The sequence below is a fragment of the Palaemon carinicauda genome, chromosome 44 (assembly GCF_036898095.1).
Source record: "Palaemon carinicauda isolate YSFRI2023 chromosome 44, ASM3689809v2, whole genome shotgun sequence".
NCBI classification, from domain to species: Eukaryota; Metazoa; Arthropoda; class Malacostraca; order Decapoda; family Palaemonidae; genus Palaemon; species Palaemon carinicauda.
The window spans coordinates 34,610,654-34,623,390 of NC_090768.1; the positions used below are offsets into that span (position 1 = coordinate 34,610,654).

Genomic DNA, 12,737 nt, shown 5'->3' on the forward strand with positions numbered 1-12,737 from the left:
ATATGCAGATTTTAATGTCTCCCTCTTTTATGTCTTTCAAAAAATGTGCATATTGTCTGACCCTACAGGGCTCCACTCCAATTCTTGACTCCCTAACCCCCTGTAAGCCCTTTGGAGTTACATTGTATTAGCTCATGTCTTCACATCCCTTTTCCTTGTGCAGTGTCAGCAGCTCTACACATTTCCAGCCTTAGTTGCTATTCAAGTAGGTTAAATTATTGTAATGGGTTTGTAATAGGAATTTTCTTGGTTACTGTATATGGAGACCGTCAAATATCTATGATTTAGCCTGCCTGAAAAGCAAGAGACACTCTGCATAAGGAAAATGGGATATGACAACAGAGCTAGTGGGATAATACCCCAAAAGACAAAGGACAAGGAATTGAGAATTTAACTGAAACTATGGCCAAACAATATGCATATTCCCTGAAAAATAGGAAACAATTGTTTTGAAAAAATTAAATCTTATTTGTAGAGCTCAAATATATATATGCTCATTTTCCTTTTCTAACTTTATGGCTATTCCACAGCAGGATCATCCTACCTAAACAGTTACTTGTTCATCCCCAAGGACCTAAGCTGATGTACGCAAATGTGTCTACCAGAGTCGCCTTCTTCTACAGTGGATTGTTGTCTCTAGGATTTAAGAACCACCTTTGGTAAAGCAAGAAGTGTGTATTGAGAAGATAAGTTTCAAAACTCTTTGGGATATTTTGTTTAAAACTATTTTTGTTTATGCTCATCAGTCACTACATTGGAGCAAACCAAACATATTGTATTATTAGATTTCTTGCATCAAAAAAATCTGTTTATTAATTGTTTGTTTAGGTAAACTTGTAAATCATTTATGTACCTAAATCCATGTCCCGAATGTTACCAGATTCATTTGTCCGTCAAGCTAAAGCTAGCAATCTCACTTTGTATTTGTGTGCCATCTTAAATCCTTGGGGTCTCAATCCTCCACAGGTGGCACTGAACGGATTAACTTCCATTATATTCCACTCCAAAGATGATTTTATATTGGGTTATGGCTTCCCGTGACAAATTTTACCAAGGTGAACTAATTTGCTTCTGGTTTCAAAAATTTCAGCCAGACTCAGATTGTACACTACCCTGATTCCATCAGTATGCCATAGTTGTATACTCTTACTTTTGATGATAAATAGTTTACAGCACACAATTCTCCTCCAATCTCTTGCCACAATCTTCAAAGGTTCTGTAGGTAAATCCCATTAGGAAAACTGTCATTAGTGATGTTTCATCTAAATTCCTCTTACCTCCCTTATCAGGGGAACCATAGTTGTCCACCTATTGTGAGATAAAAGGATATCTCCCTGAGGCATATCTGGTTTCATGTGCTCTTTCAACTTCAAAATTGAAGACCGCAAGAGTACTGCAGTGGCCAGTTGCAGTCTTCTGCTGAGAGTTGAGCTGCCGACAGAAAAATAGTGTTGCTTAGTTTCTGCTGACAGTTGGGCTGTCCTACAGGAAAATAGTACTGTATTATGTTCTTTTACAGCTATCTGATTAGAGACCCAGAAATTGATGCAGAAGAAACATGCCAAATTTTTTTCTTAACAGTTGTCATTACCTCATGATGAAGCCGAGGACAGACTTGGCCTTTATAAAAGCTGCTTAGCCACTAGTCCAAAGGCCTGCCATTTAAAGCCACTCCTCAGTGATGTCTGAAATTATGGTTGCTTGAGGGAGGGCAAACCAATACGTGGTGGGGGTTGTCTTTACTGGAGCTGCTTCTGAGCTCAACAGCTGAAGATTTTCCACCTGTTGTAAAGGCTTCTCCAACTGTACATTCTACCTGCCCCAGTCAAGGACTTTAGAGATGGAATGTTCATCTTGGCTACAGTTGCCTCTATCCAAATGCTCTCCTAACATTCACTGAATAGAGAAAATACCCTTTTCTTGGTATCTAGTTAGTATTGAAAACAGCCTTCAGTATAATTAATAACTCATAGAAGCTCGTAAGCTACAACCCTAGTTGGAAAATAACCCATTGAGGAAAGGAAACTGATAGAATAGTGCCCAAAAGTGTACCCTCAAGCAAGAGAACGCTAACCTAAGACTGTGGAAGACCATGTACATAGGTTATGGAACTACTTTGATTTTGAAGTGTCCTTCTCCTGAAAGAGCTTACCTAAAGTGTCTCTTCTACTGTTACCAAGTTGAAAGTAGCTACTGAACAATTAGTGCAGTAGTAAACCACTTGAGTGAAGAAATCAGCTGGTGTCCTTTCTGAAGTGTAAGATTCAAACTAATTACCAGTGATGATGACTATCTTTGTAGATCCTTTCCTCCCAGACGTCTGAAAACCTACTGGAAATGAAACGTCACTAGAGGAAAAGTTTGCTAAGATCCCTACTTCACCAAGACTCAAGTTCTTCCTTGAGGAGGAGTGATAGTTGACTAGTTTTCATCAAGTCCTCACCCAGGGCAAGACAGCACGATAGGATGGACATTTTTTTCCCCTCCTCCACCCTCAAGGCTGATTTAGATTGTGCTTACTTCATTTTACTCATCTTTTCGCTGAGAATCAAAACGGTGGAGAACCTGGGAACATCTGGGACAAGAATATAGTTATATTATTTAGTGTTGCTATGAAACTACCTTGGGGTCATAATGATTTGAAAGCAGTGTAACATTAATCATATCAAGGTTATGAAAGAAACATTAAATTTATAAGTTCATTATTTTCAAATTAATCTCAATCACCACACTAGTCTATAAGTTGTTACTTGTATAAAGTGAAATAAGATTACAGTAATTACTAGTACTGTTACATCTGTTTTTTGACCTCGCTAATAATTATAGGAATTGAGCAAAGCCTATAAATCCAGTACAAAAACTTTCATGTTCTTCACTTAACTATGATTTATTGTTATTTTAACAAGGTCTCAAGATTTGTTCACAGGAAAATGTTTGAACACTTGCATTTCAGTTGCATTGTTAAATTCATCTCTGGAATACATTAATAAAATTCAATTAAAGTGTATCATTAAGAAAATTAAGAGACATATCAAGTTCTTGAAAAAACTGCTTCTGAATTCATTAATACCTTATACCAGTAATACATGCATAAACATATTCTTCCATTTCTAAATTAAAATTAAATTTCAGTATGTAATGGAGTCCTGTTAAAATCTTTCAAGCTATAAATCATTGCTGCTAGTAAAACTACAGTAATGGTACCAGCTTTTAACTCGACAATTGCATAAATATTTTAATTACAAGAAATAGAACTTAACTAAACTGTCTGGTCACTGTAAGGTAATAATGATAGATGTATGTCCTTAGTTCCCAAAAATTTTACTAATTCTGAATTATCATTTCCAGCATCATTAAATATAGAAATTATATTTAGTGCAAGAAAGGTCCTACATATTTTGTGGGTTCTCTTAATAGCAATTGAGGAGGATTTAAAACATTTGGAAAAATATCATCTAAATTGAAAACCATCACGTTTTTCCTGTAATAATGTGGGTCTTTGATCTCTGTGGATATATGTTTATAGATTGTGTGATAATGGCCACAGACAACAAATGTTAAGAAGTGAGAAAGGTTAGTGGTGAAGACTTGTTTAAGTGGATTAGTGGCTTACTGTTTTATTTATTTTGCAAACAATCGTGGCCATCTAAAGCACTAAATATTTAGTTTGTATCCGTAGATAAGTACTGATAAAATTGGAGCTGTAAGTACATTTTACCAGGAATTAAGGGAAATAATTAGAAAAAGTAAATATTTTTGGACAACTGTATATGGTTTATATGTAGAGAAATACCCACTTAAGTTTGCTAACTTATCTCAAATTCATTAGATCTAATGTATTGAGAGGGTAAACTCTCTTTGTTAAGGTTTGCACAGCACAATTGGTATTTGTACGCGGTTACTGTTTACATCTAAACTCAGCACTTACGAAGTTTAAGTGGAGCTAGACAACTTTATTTAAGAATCAGTGAAACAACATTTACCTTATTACCTTATAATCTACCTTTTTATTCCTCCAAGTCCTAAGAAATATCTATTATTCAATATTTAACCTTTTTTTTGGTTTTTATCAGCATAATATTAAAAACACATTCTACTTTCACTCGATTCCGCTTACAATTGCTTATCATTGAATGAAATTAAGAGTACAGAATTATTTTTAGTACAAACATGACCAAATGAATATCCATCACCGTAAGAAACTATAACCTAATAACATAGAAAAATGGAAAATTAAAATGCAAATCTGAAGCACTGCTTGACTTATTAGTAGCAAAATTTGACATCAAAATAACCAGCAATGTTCATGCCGGCTGTACTCTTTTAAGTCAATGTACTAATAAACCATTCACATCCTTAATTTAAACTAATCTCTAAGCCAATGGTAAAAACTAGTTTACTAATAATTCTCATTTAGATTGCAGATACCTCAACATTCCTTCCATTCATATTGATAGTGAATTAAGGAAAGCCAGAGGCAGTCAAATATTTATCTGGAAAATATGTAATTATGCAATATGTATACTGAATTCAGTATTTGATAGACAAAAACAATTCAGGGTTAAAGGTATTTTTTCAGAGCAGCTAGATTAATAGAAAAAGGAAGGAAACTTGAATAAAAAATAGTCAATAGATAAACACTTGAAGAAAGGTAACAACACCTTGTCAACAACATCCATAACAAGAGACTTGAACACATAATAGGATTGCTGTTTTTAAGAACTGGAAAATTAAACTAAAACAGGTGATCTACGTTCATCATTCCAGATGCTGAACCATCAGCGTTATACTCTTTGGCTTAGTAATTCAAATCGTTAAAACTGGTATTAATAGCTATATCAGTTGTAACAACAAATCTTTTATAAATATTTTTTCTACATTCAATAATTTTATAATTCATAATTACAGTTATCTAATTGCCACTACGGTATGTACATTCATAGGAATTATTATGAGGTAGCTGCTAAAGGTAGGGTTCAGTCCAGTACTTATAGCTGCCCGACGAGTTTTGCGAGTCTTCATATGCTGAATGCGAGGTAAAAGTAGTCCGTAACTTGTCTCTGTGTTTGATGTCTCGAGGCTTCAACATTGATCTATAAAGTAGAAAAAATAATTGATAGTTCCTTTTGAATTACTTTTTTATTATGCTATGTAAATGTTCAAAACAAATCTTTTCTTGGTACTCAAATTCAAATGCTTAAGAAATAATTTCTGTTTTTTCAATTTTAACAATACAAACCTAAAATAATTTTGAAAAACATTAAACGTTTAATTTAAAGTCCCTAGACAATAGGGTGCAACACATTATGTTAAAAGTTGTGATTGATAAGTCTGCCTTTCTTCAACTTCAGATTGTCAAGAACCAACTAAACCCAGTTGGTCTCACTTCTGTAAACTGTGCTTGGTCTTTTACTAAACCGAGCAAAGCAAACGCAGTCAGGAGAGAGAGGAGAGGCAGTGCATGCTGATATCTCATACCAATAAAAGGTATCGACACCTGGTACCTTTGATTAGTCTCATACCGGACTAAGTGGCCACATCTAAACCTGCTAAACCATTACAGTATTTCTGCCACCAAGAAGAAATAAGGTGTCTCAGTACGTGGTACAGGAGGTTGGCCTCCACACTGTAGTGAGCACACACACAGTACGTCATTATGAGAAATGGCACTCTTCGCCCTCCTAGATGACGAGGTACTGTACATCTCAGGATTTCTCCCTGAAGAAACTTGGTCGCTTGGTCGCAAAGATAGAGAAGCTCACTCGCGGTGCAAGAAGAACCCACGATTGATCTTGCTCTTACCAGCAGTGTGGTATTTATGCTCACTCAATAGTGAATGGTATGTACAGTCTCTCCCATGACCGTCCCCTTCGTGGTTTTTCTCCGTGTGACCAATCACTGCAAGATTGTATGCTACATGATTGAGCACATCACACTTGGACACCTAATGCTAGTTCAATGCTTTATCGTGGTTCTTGAGTAACAAGGGACATTCACAAATGAAGGAACTGATGATCACCTGTCACTTGTTCCATCCCAGAGCTCCCAGTCCACTCACCGAGATCTTTCCACACACACACACAAAGATCTAATTTCATGCTGAGATCATGCAAAACATTGATATAATAGGAAAAGGAACAGATAATTTCTCAGGAATGATTTCAGCACTCTTACGTGTAGAGATGAGACTCATCGCGTACAGCAGGCGCCTCTCCACAGAGTGACAGATACTCGGGCAAAGCCTCTGTGCCACTCGTTCCCACACTCCGATTTGCTCTAGACTAAATTACACAGTAATTAGACAGCCTCTGAGAACACCTTTCACCTCAGCAGGACATCACCCCAATTCCATACTGATGGAATAGCCCATTGTGGAGAGACTAAGCATGAGAGAACATAGTTCTCAGCATTTCAGGCTGCTGCAACAAGCCTTCAAGCAACCTCCTGGATCAACAACTCCTACGAGACTGTTACCTACTGTACTTCGTTACAACCCACGATACTGCAAATTCTGAGATGCAGACGAAGTACACCAACTTATTCCTTTAGGTGCTAAGTCGCAACCACCTTGGCGTAATAGTGGGCCAACTGACCCGTGAAGAGGAGGGATGCGGTCACCTCTCGCTTCACCAATCAAGTTGGGAAGAGGGGGCATTGTATCTTGGGGACGAACCAGTGCTGGAGACTGCTGTCCTTCTATTTCAGAAGAACGTGGAGGGGATGATAAAAAAGTAGAGGAAGGCAGGCTTGACACCCTTATCCATCGTGCAGTTACCTTTAAGGGCCCAGCCCCTTCAAAAGCAATGGCAGCGAGAACTTCAAACCCCACCACGCTTTAAAGATCAGCACTGAAGAAAACTCCTATGACCTCCAGAGCCTGATTTACACTTCTAGCCTGCATTTCCTCTAAGAAAGGCGACAATGCTTCACCATTTTGCCCCTAGCCTCGGACTGGAGGGGTGGTAGAGGTAAGAAGGGGCCGCTGAAGTCTACAGTCCCCTCTCAACCTTCCCCGAATAGTGGGATGCCTGTCAAGCCATGGAGCAATATGACAGCAACACAGAGTAAAGAAAGGGGTGTGGAGGACCTTCAGGATTAATAGCAGCTACTTTTCTGCCCCCATCACATGTACACCACTGACATTCCAGATTTACCCTAAAAAAATTGCAGCCTCAGAGGGATGAGAATGAGCTCAAAGTTGTCCAAAACAATTCTCGGGCCTTCCGTGGTCGACTTTTTGGTAGAAAGGTTAACTAGGGCTAGATGTGATCACTAACCTTTCGTTTGAATGAGTTTATTCTCAAGACACTATTCAAGGTGTATCATGAGGTCTATCATCAGGAAACATCATACTGTCCACGAACCTGAAGGATGCATACTTGCAGATACCCATCCATCGGTACTACAAGGAGTACCTCCACTTTGTCCTCAGGCGAGCAGTGTATCAGTTCAAAACCTTGTACTTCGAACTGTCTACTGCTCCCCACATGTCTACACTTGTCTCTAATTGCGGCCACTTGAACGAAACTTACCTCTTGAGGTATCTCTACAAATAACTGATCCTGTCCTCCTCAAGGATCAATACTGATTTCTTTCCTTTTGTCTTCTTGATCTAGGTGGTGTGATCTATTGGAAAAAGTAGTCTCACGCCCAAACAGAGGATGGAAGATGTGGGTATACTGAAAGGTACAGCAGCAACAGGCTTAGATAGGGGGTCCACCTGTTCCAGTAATATACTCTGGAACACATTTCATTGTTTGATAAATTAGTTCAAGATCATATCCACCAACAATCACTCCAATAGTGTTTGCATCACTGATCAGCAATCAATGGTTTCTCTCCTTGTTCCAGTGGAACAGATGTAAAGGTGGCTGAACGACAAAAACCCATTACTTTCTCTGTCTCCCAAGTTGCCGCTGTTTACAGATGCATCCAAGGAGGGGTAAAGAACACACACACCCGAGAAATCAAATTGCCTCATAGGCATGATCCACAGAAGATAAAGCACCTGCATTTCGACCAGTTGGAAATGCAATCGGCATTGAAAGGCTTCTTGATTTTGTAATATCAACAGCAATCAACTTGTCAACACTCCTTGGACAACCTGGATGCGTATGCCTTTCCTCCCTTCTGCCCGATTAGCTGTTTAATCAACAAGCTGTTGACGACATTGGTTCTAGGGATGACCGTGATGGCTTCCGATATTTTGTCTGAACACCATATGGTATCAAGACCTACTGATGCTCTTGTCAATGTACAGAGAGATCTACCCCAATAGCCTATCTTCTCTGTCAGTGACCTCAACCCCTCTTCAAAGGTACCATAACTCAGCGGCATCCCTTGCACTTCACAGTTGGCAACTTTCCTGCAACTCCCCTGAGCGAAATGATTTTCTCTAGGCACTGCACAGATAACTGAATACCCACAATGGTTCTATGCAGTTGTGTACCAGTGAAAGTTTGCCATATTCTGAGATTATTATGGTAGAAGGGATACTTCTCAGGTTGGAACATTTTAGAAATTTATTACAGTAATTCAAGCAATCTTACTCCCCCCAGGAGCTCAAGCCCCCAGAGTGGGATACAGCACAGTATTACCCGAGTCATCAGATCTCTTATGCATTTCTCACATATGAGACCTTAAGTCACGCGTCAGACAGAGATCTGACTAAGGAGATTATTTTTTGGGCTCGGCCATGTCGTCCTGATGGAAGGTTCCTTTAGGTAGCTTTCTAAGGGATATTTCCTACAGTGATACTCCCATTGAATTAACCATAGGTCTCCAGAATTCTAACTCCTGGTGCTAGTATCCTTAATATATCTTTAAGGATATCGCATAAAATCAGGGGATGTATTTTTTGATACGACACATAGCAATCTTCACCCCGAATAGATTTAACTCTTTGAGGGGAAGAGTGGCGAAGGGAAGGGGAGCCGTTATCAAGGTACCCGGTGGACCTCATCCCTGTACTACTACGGCTCATCATTCCTTTGAACTGTAGCATTTAAGCTAAGTGAGCTCCCTCGATTCTCTTGGTGTTGTTACTGTTTATTGGAATATTATCATGCAACCTCCAGCATCTTCATCCTCTGGAAAGTTGAGTATTTGATCTTTCCTGTGTATAATTTTAAAGCTCCCTTCTCACAGTTAAATTTGTATAATTTCGTATCTTTCGTCTCACCGATTAGTTAACTCCGGCTTGACTTAGATTTTACCGTCGATCTTCTTTGCCATCGAGAATCCCGGCTTCGAAGTATGACAGTAACTCGGGTGTACTGTCTTGCAGCCAACAATGTCGCCGACAGGGGGATCTTGATTCCTCTGCCGCCCACGACGTTGTCGGCATGGGAAGCTATGCTTCCTTGGTTTACAACCGAAAGTAGGCGGCATACCTGCCGCCGCCTTTCTCCCTTGTAGACTATAATGTCTTATAGCCGACAATGTCGCCGACGGGAATTCTTGTTCCTCTGCCGACGTTGTCGGCACAGGAAGCCATGCTTCCTTAGTTTACAGCCGAATGTAAACGGCATGCCTGCCGCTGCCTTTCTCCCCTGCAAACTATAAAACCCTTTTCCCTCCCCCCTCTGTCCTTTAGTGTCGGCCTAGCCGTCCAACATTCTTTTGGCCGGTATTCTATAATCATCCCGGATTGCTGGGTTGACGAAGTTGCCGGCCGGGACCCTACCAGCGGCGGTTAGGTTGCCGCCTCGGCCAACTACCCCTTATGTCCTTCCTTCACCGGAAGCGAATGCTCCGGGGGGAAAAGACTCCCTGACGGCTGCCAGTGGGAAACCCATTACTGTATACTGTTGAGAATTCTTCAGTCCTCTCTTGTACTGTCATCCACAGACCTCGCAACTGGCAGTACAGCCGGTAGCAAAAGTTGTGGCTGGATGGAAGCTAGAATCAGATGCATTCCTCCCCTTCCATTAGAACTCTCATTCTGGCAAGGAGACAGTAGACGGCAGTAGCCCTCCTACACTTCCTATTATTGTGCTAATCCATAATAATAGGAAATCCTCCTTTCCATTCTTTTTCTCTAACCCCAGTAGTATACCGGTAAAACTACAGTATACAATACAGTAGCCAGTATAGTATTTAACAATACAGTAGTTAGAAAACTATAGTATATAACAATACAGTAGCTGGTAAAACTACAGTATACAACAATACAGTAGTACAAGTATTTCTAACATACTCTATGTATCCTTTCACAGTCTACTGTTGGTACCGTATAATATGTTGAGGTGAAGTATTTCCTCAACACCCTAATGAATCCTTTGATTATCGGGACACTTATGAATCACCGTTCAGTATTAATATTCTACAGGTGGAGGAGTTAGTGTAAATATTCACTGACTCCGGCTCTACGTACAGGAGTTATTCCACTCTGTATTTTCCCTTATAAGGAAATTAAATATTAATACAGTATTGACGGAGGTCTCAGCAATTGCCTGGGAGAGGAAACAGATGTGTGTCTTTCCTATTTCCTTTCTAGCTTACTATCCTAAACTATTAAATATAATAGTAAGTACAGTATTACTATTGATAAGTATGCATTTATATCAATGATATAAACAACTCAATACTCATTTCACCTTTTCTTTCCTTACAGGAGGAGCCAATGGTGAAGTGTGCAGTCGTGTTCTGCAACCACAAGAGCAAGGACTTTTGTGGGCATACGATGTGTAGGTCTCATGCCCCCTGCTGCATCATATCTGGATCCCTGAGGTACTGGGACCCGAAGGGTTGCTCCATCTGCTCTGCCTTGCTGACCGAAGGCTTCGTAGAAGAGATCCCTGACACTACGGAGTCAAGGTAAACTCTTCGGAGGTAGGTAAGAGGGTTCCAAAAGAACTCTCCGGGATCTTTACCTACCTAACGAATCCTCAAGGTGCCTTCTTTTCCCTAGGGCTCAATCCAGTGCGGTTGTGCCCCAGGTACAGATCAAGCCTCCCTTCATCCAACTGACATGGGCGCGGACATCAACAAGTCACTGGAAGGCATGGACATCCACCAAGAACAGATGTCGGAGGTGTCCACCAGCACCAAAAAGGACCTTCTGCAAGAAGACCCTGAAGAAGAAGTGGTTCAACCACCTACGGAGGAAGATGGATCCGTTTCGACGGTAACTGAGGACCCTCAGTTCACCGTGACGGCATATCAACCTGTGCCGTCAACCTCTTCAGCCCCAACTCCCCAACTGGACATGCAGGTTGGCAGGACCGAAGCGCTCCTAGAGTCGATCCAGCAGATGTTGGCAGTGTTCCGGAAGGAACAACAGGAGATAAAACAAGATCTCAAAGAGACAAAGAGAGAGGTAAGGGAAGGGAAATGCTCTGGTGCTTCCAGAGGCTCTACTAAGCCCCTTGGAGTATCTGACCTACCTCACTGCTCCGAAACCAACCCCTGGAGGTACACGGAGCACATGCCCATGATGAATGGGAAACTCTATATCGCCGAGAAGTTGAGGGCCAAACCCCCTTGAAGATCTCCAATTCTGGCCTAGCTTTTCAGCATACCCAGATTGCTATGTGAGACTGCGGGATGAACCAGCGAGGAGACAGTACTGAAGGAAGTCATTGTCTTCGAGCATGACAAAGAAGAGACTATCCTAACCAAGACCCTGAAAGGAGCTGGATATACCAACTCCAAGGTCTCGGCACTGAGCAAGAGGCATCCAACCTTCATTGCTCCTTCCTCCAGAGCTCCCCTTTTCGGTGAAAGCCTGTGACTGTGTCATGAGAGCAGTCGACGAGGGCAAACCGTGCCCAGTCCTAGAGGTATGTAAACCATTATCTCTAGCCATGCCTACCTGCGAGAAGTGGAAAGAAGTACGTCTAACCTTCTCCGTCTCTAAGTTGGATCTGGAGATAGCAGGTCAGCAGTTCAATGAGAACCTTCCAAAGCTGCCAGAGCATCTTTTGAGAAAAGAACAGGAGACAAAAGAGAGGATAGCCACTTCTTTGTCTCATCAGAATTGCATGGAAATGTGTGCAGGCCTCACCAATGCCCCAGACATGTATAAGATCACATGTATATGATCTTAGCCAAGTCCCACATGGGTACCCTTGTGAAGGACTTGTATGCCTTCATCAGGTCAAGGAGGGTCTGTAGAGAGCATGTGTTTGCCGCAGCAACGGTCAAACAGGAACCCAGGAAGCTGATGACTTCATGCACCTGGGGCAAAGACCTTTTCCCACAAGATGTGGTTCAGGAAGTTATCGCCAAAGCCACCACGGAGAATAGGAACCTTCTCCAAAAATAGGGCATATCTTCTAAGAGGAAATCATCCTCAGACGGTGGTCCCCAACCTAAGAACAATAAGGCAAGAAACCACATAGGCCTGCACAACTTCCGACCGTGACCATAGCCACAGTGCCTCAAACGGTAACTCAGCTGGAAACCACCTTCCAGATGGTCCCTCAGCAGCTAGTAGCCCAATCACCTGTGTTCAACCCAGGTTTTGAGAGGCACACATAAACCTTTCGACCCTACAAAGGTCGAGGCTCATAAAGAGGCTCCTCAAGAAACCCCTCAAGTGGTAGAAGAGGACGCGGTCACGGAAGCAAGTCCTCAGGAACCTCAAAGCAATGAGAGGCTCCAGGTAGGAAGCAGACTCTTCCACTTTTGGGATCGTTGGACCTTCGATCCCTAGGCCCACAGCCTAATCACGAATGGACTCGGTTGGAAATGGAACAAAATTCCACCCCCTTTTCCAGAATTCTTCTAACACT

The 12,737-nt window shown here is 41.2% G+C and overlaps 2 protein-coding genes across 7 annotated transcripts in view; one reads left to right on the forward strand and one right to left on the reverse strand.

Moving 5' to 3' along the window:
- LOC137634457 (dual oxidase-like) overlaps nucleotides 1-2,682 on the forward strand; it is a 182,919-nt gene extending 180,237 nt beyond the window's left edge. For 2 of the 3 annotated variants that reach the window (XM_068366859.1, XM_068366861.1), the window contains exon 33: nucleotides 531-2,682. The gene's annotated coding sequence lies outside the window, so the exon portion shown is untranslated. The remainder of the gene's footprint in view (nucleotides 1-530) is intronic. The other variant, XM_068366860.1, reaches the window with a different exon arrangement.
- Nucleotides 2,683-2,685: 3 nt separating this feature from the next.
- Nucleotides 2,686-12,737, reverse strand: part of LOC137634459 (uncharacterized) — a 486,588-nt gene continuing 476,536 nt past the window's right edge. For all 4 annotated transcript variants that reach the window (XM_068366864.1, XM_068366866.1, XM_068366865.1 and 1 more), the window contains one exon: nucleotides 2,686-5,093. In XM_068366864.1, the coding sequence (XP_068222965.1) occupies nucleotides 4,964-5,093 (130 nt within the window). In that variant the 3' untranslated portion in view covers nucleotides 2,686-4,963. The remainder of the gene's footprint in view (nucleotides 5,094-12,737) is intronic.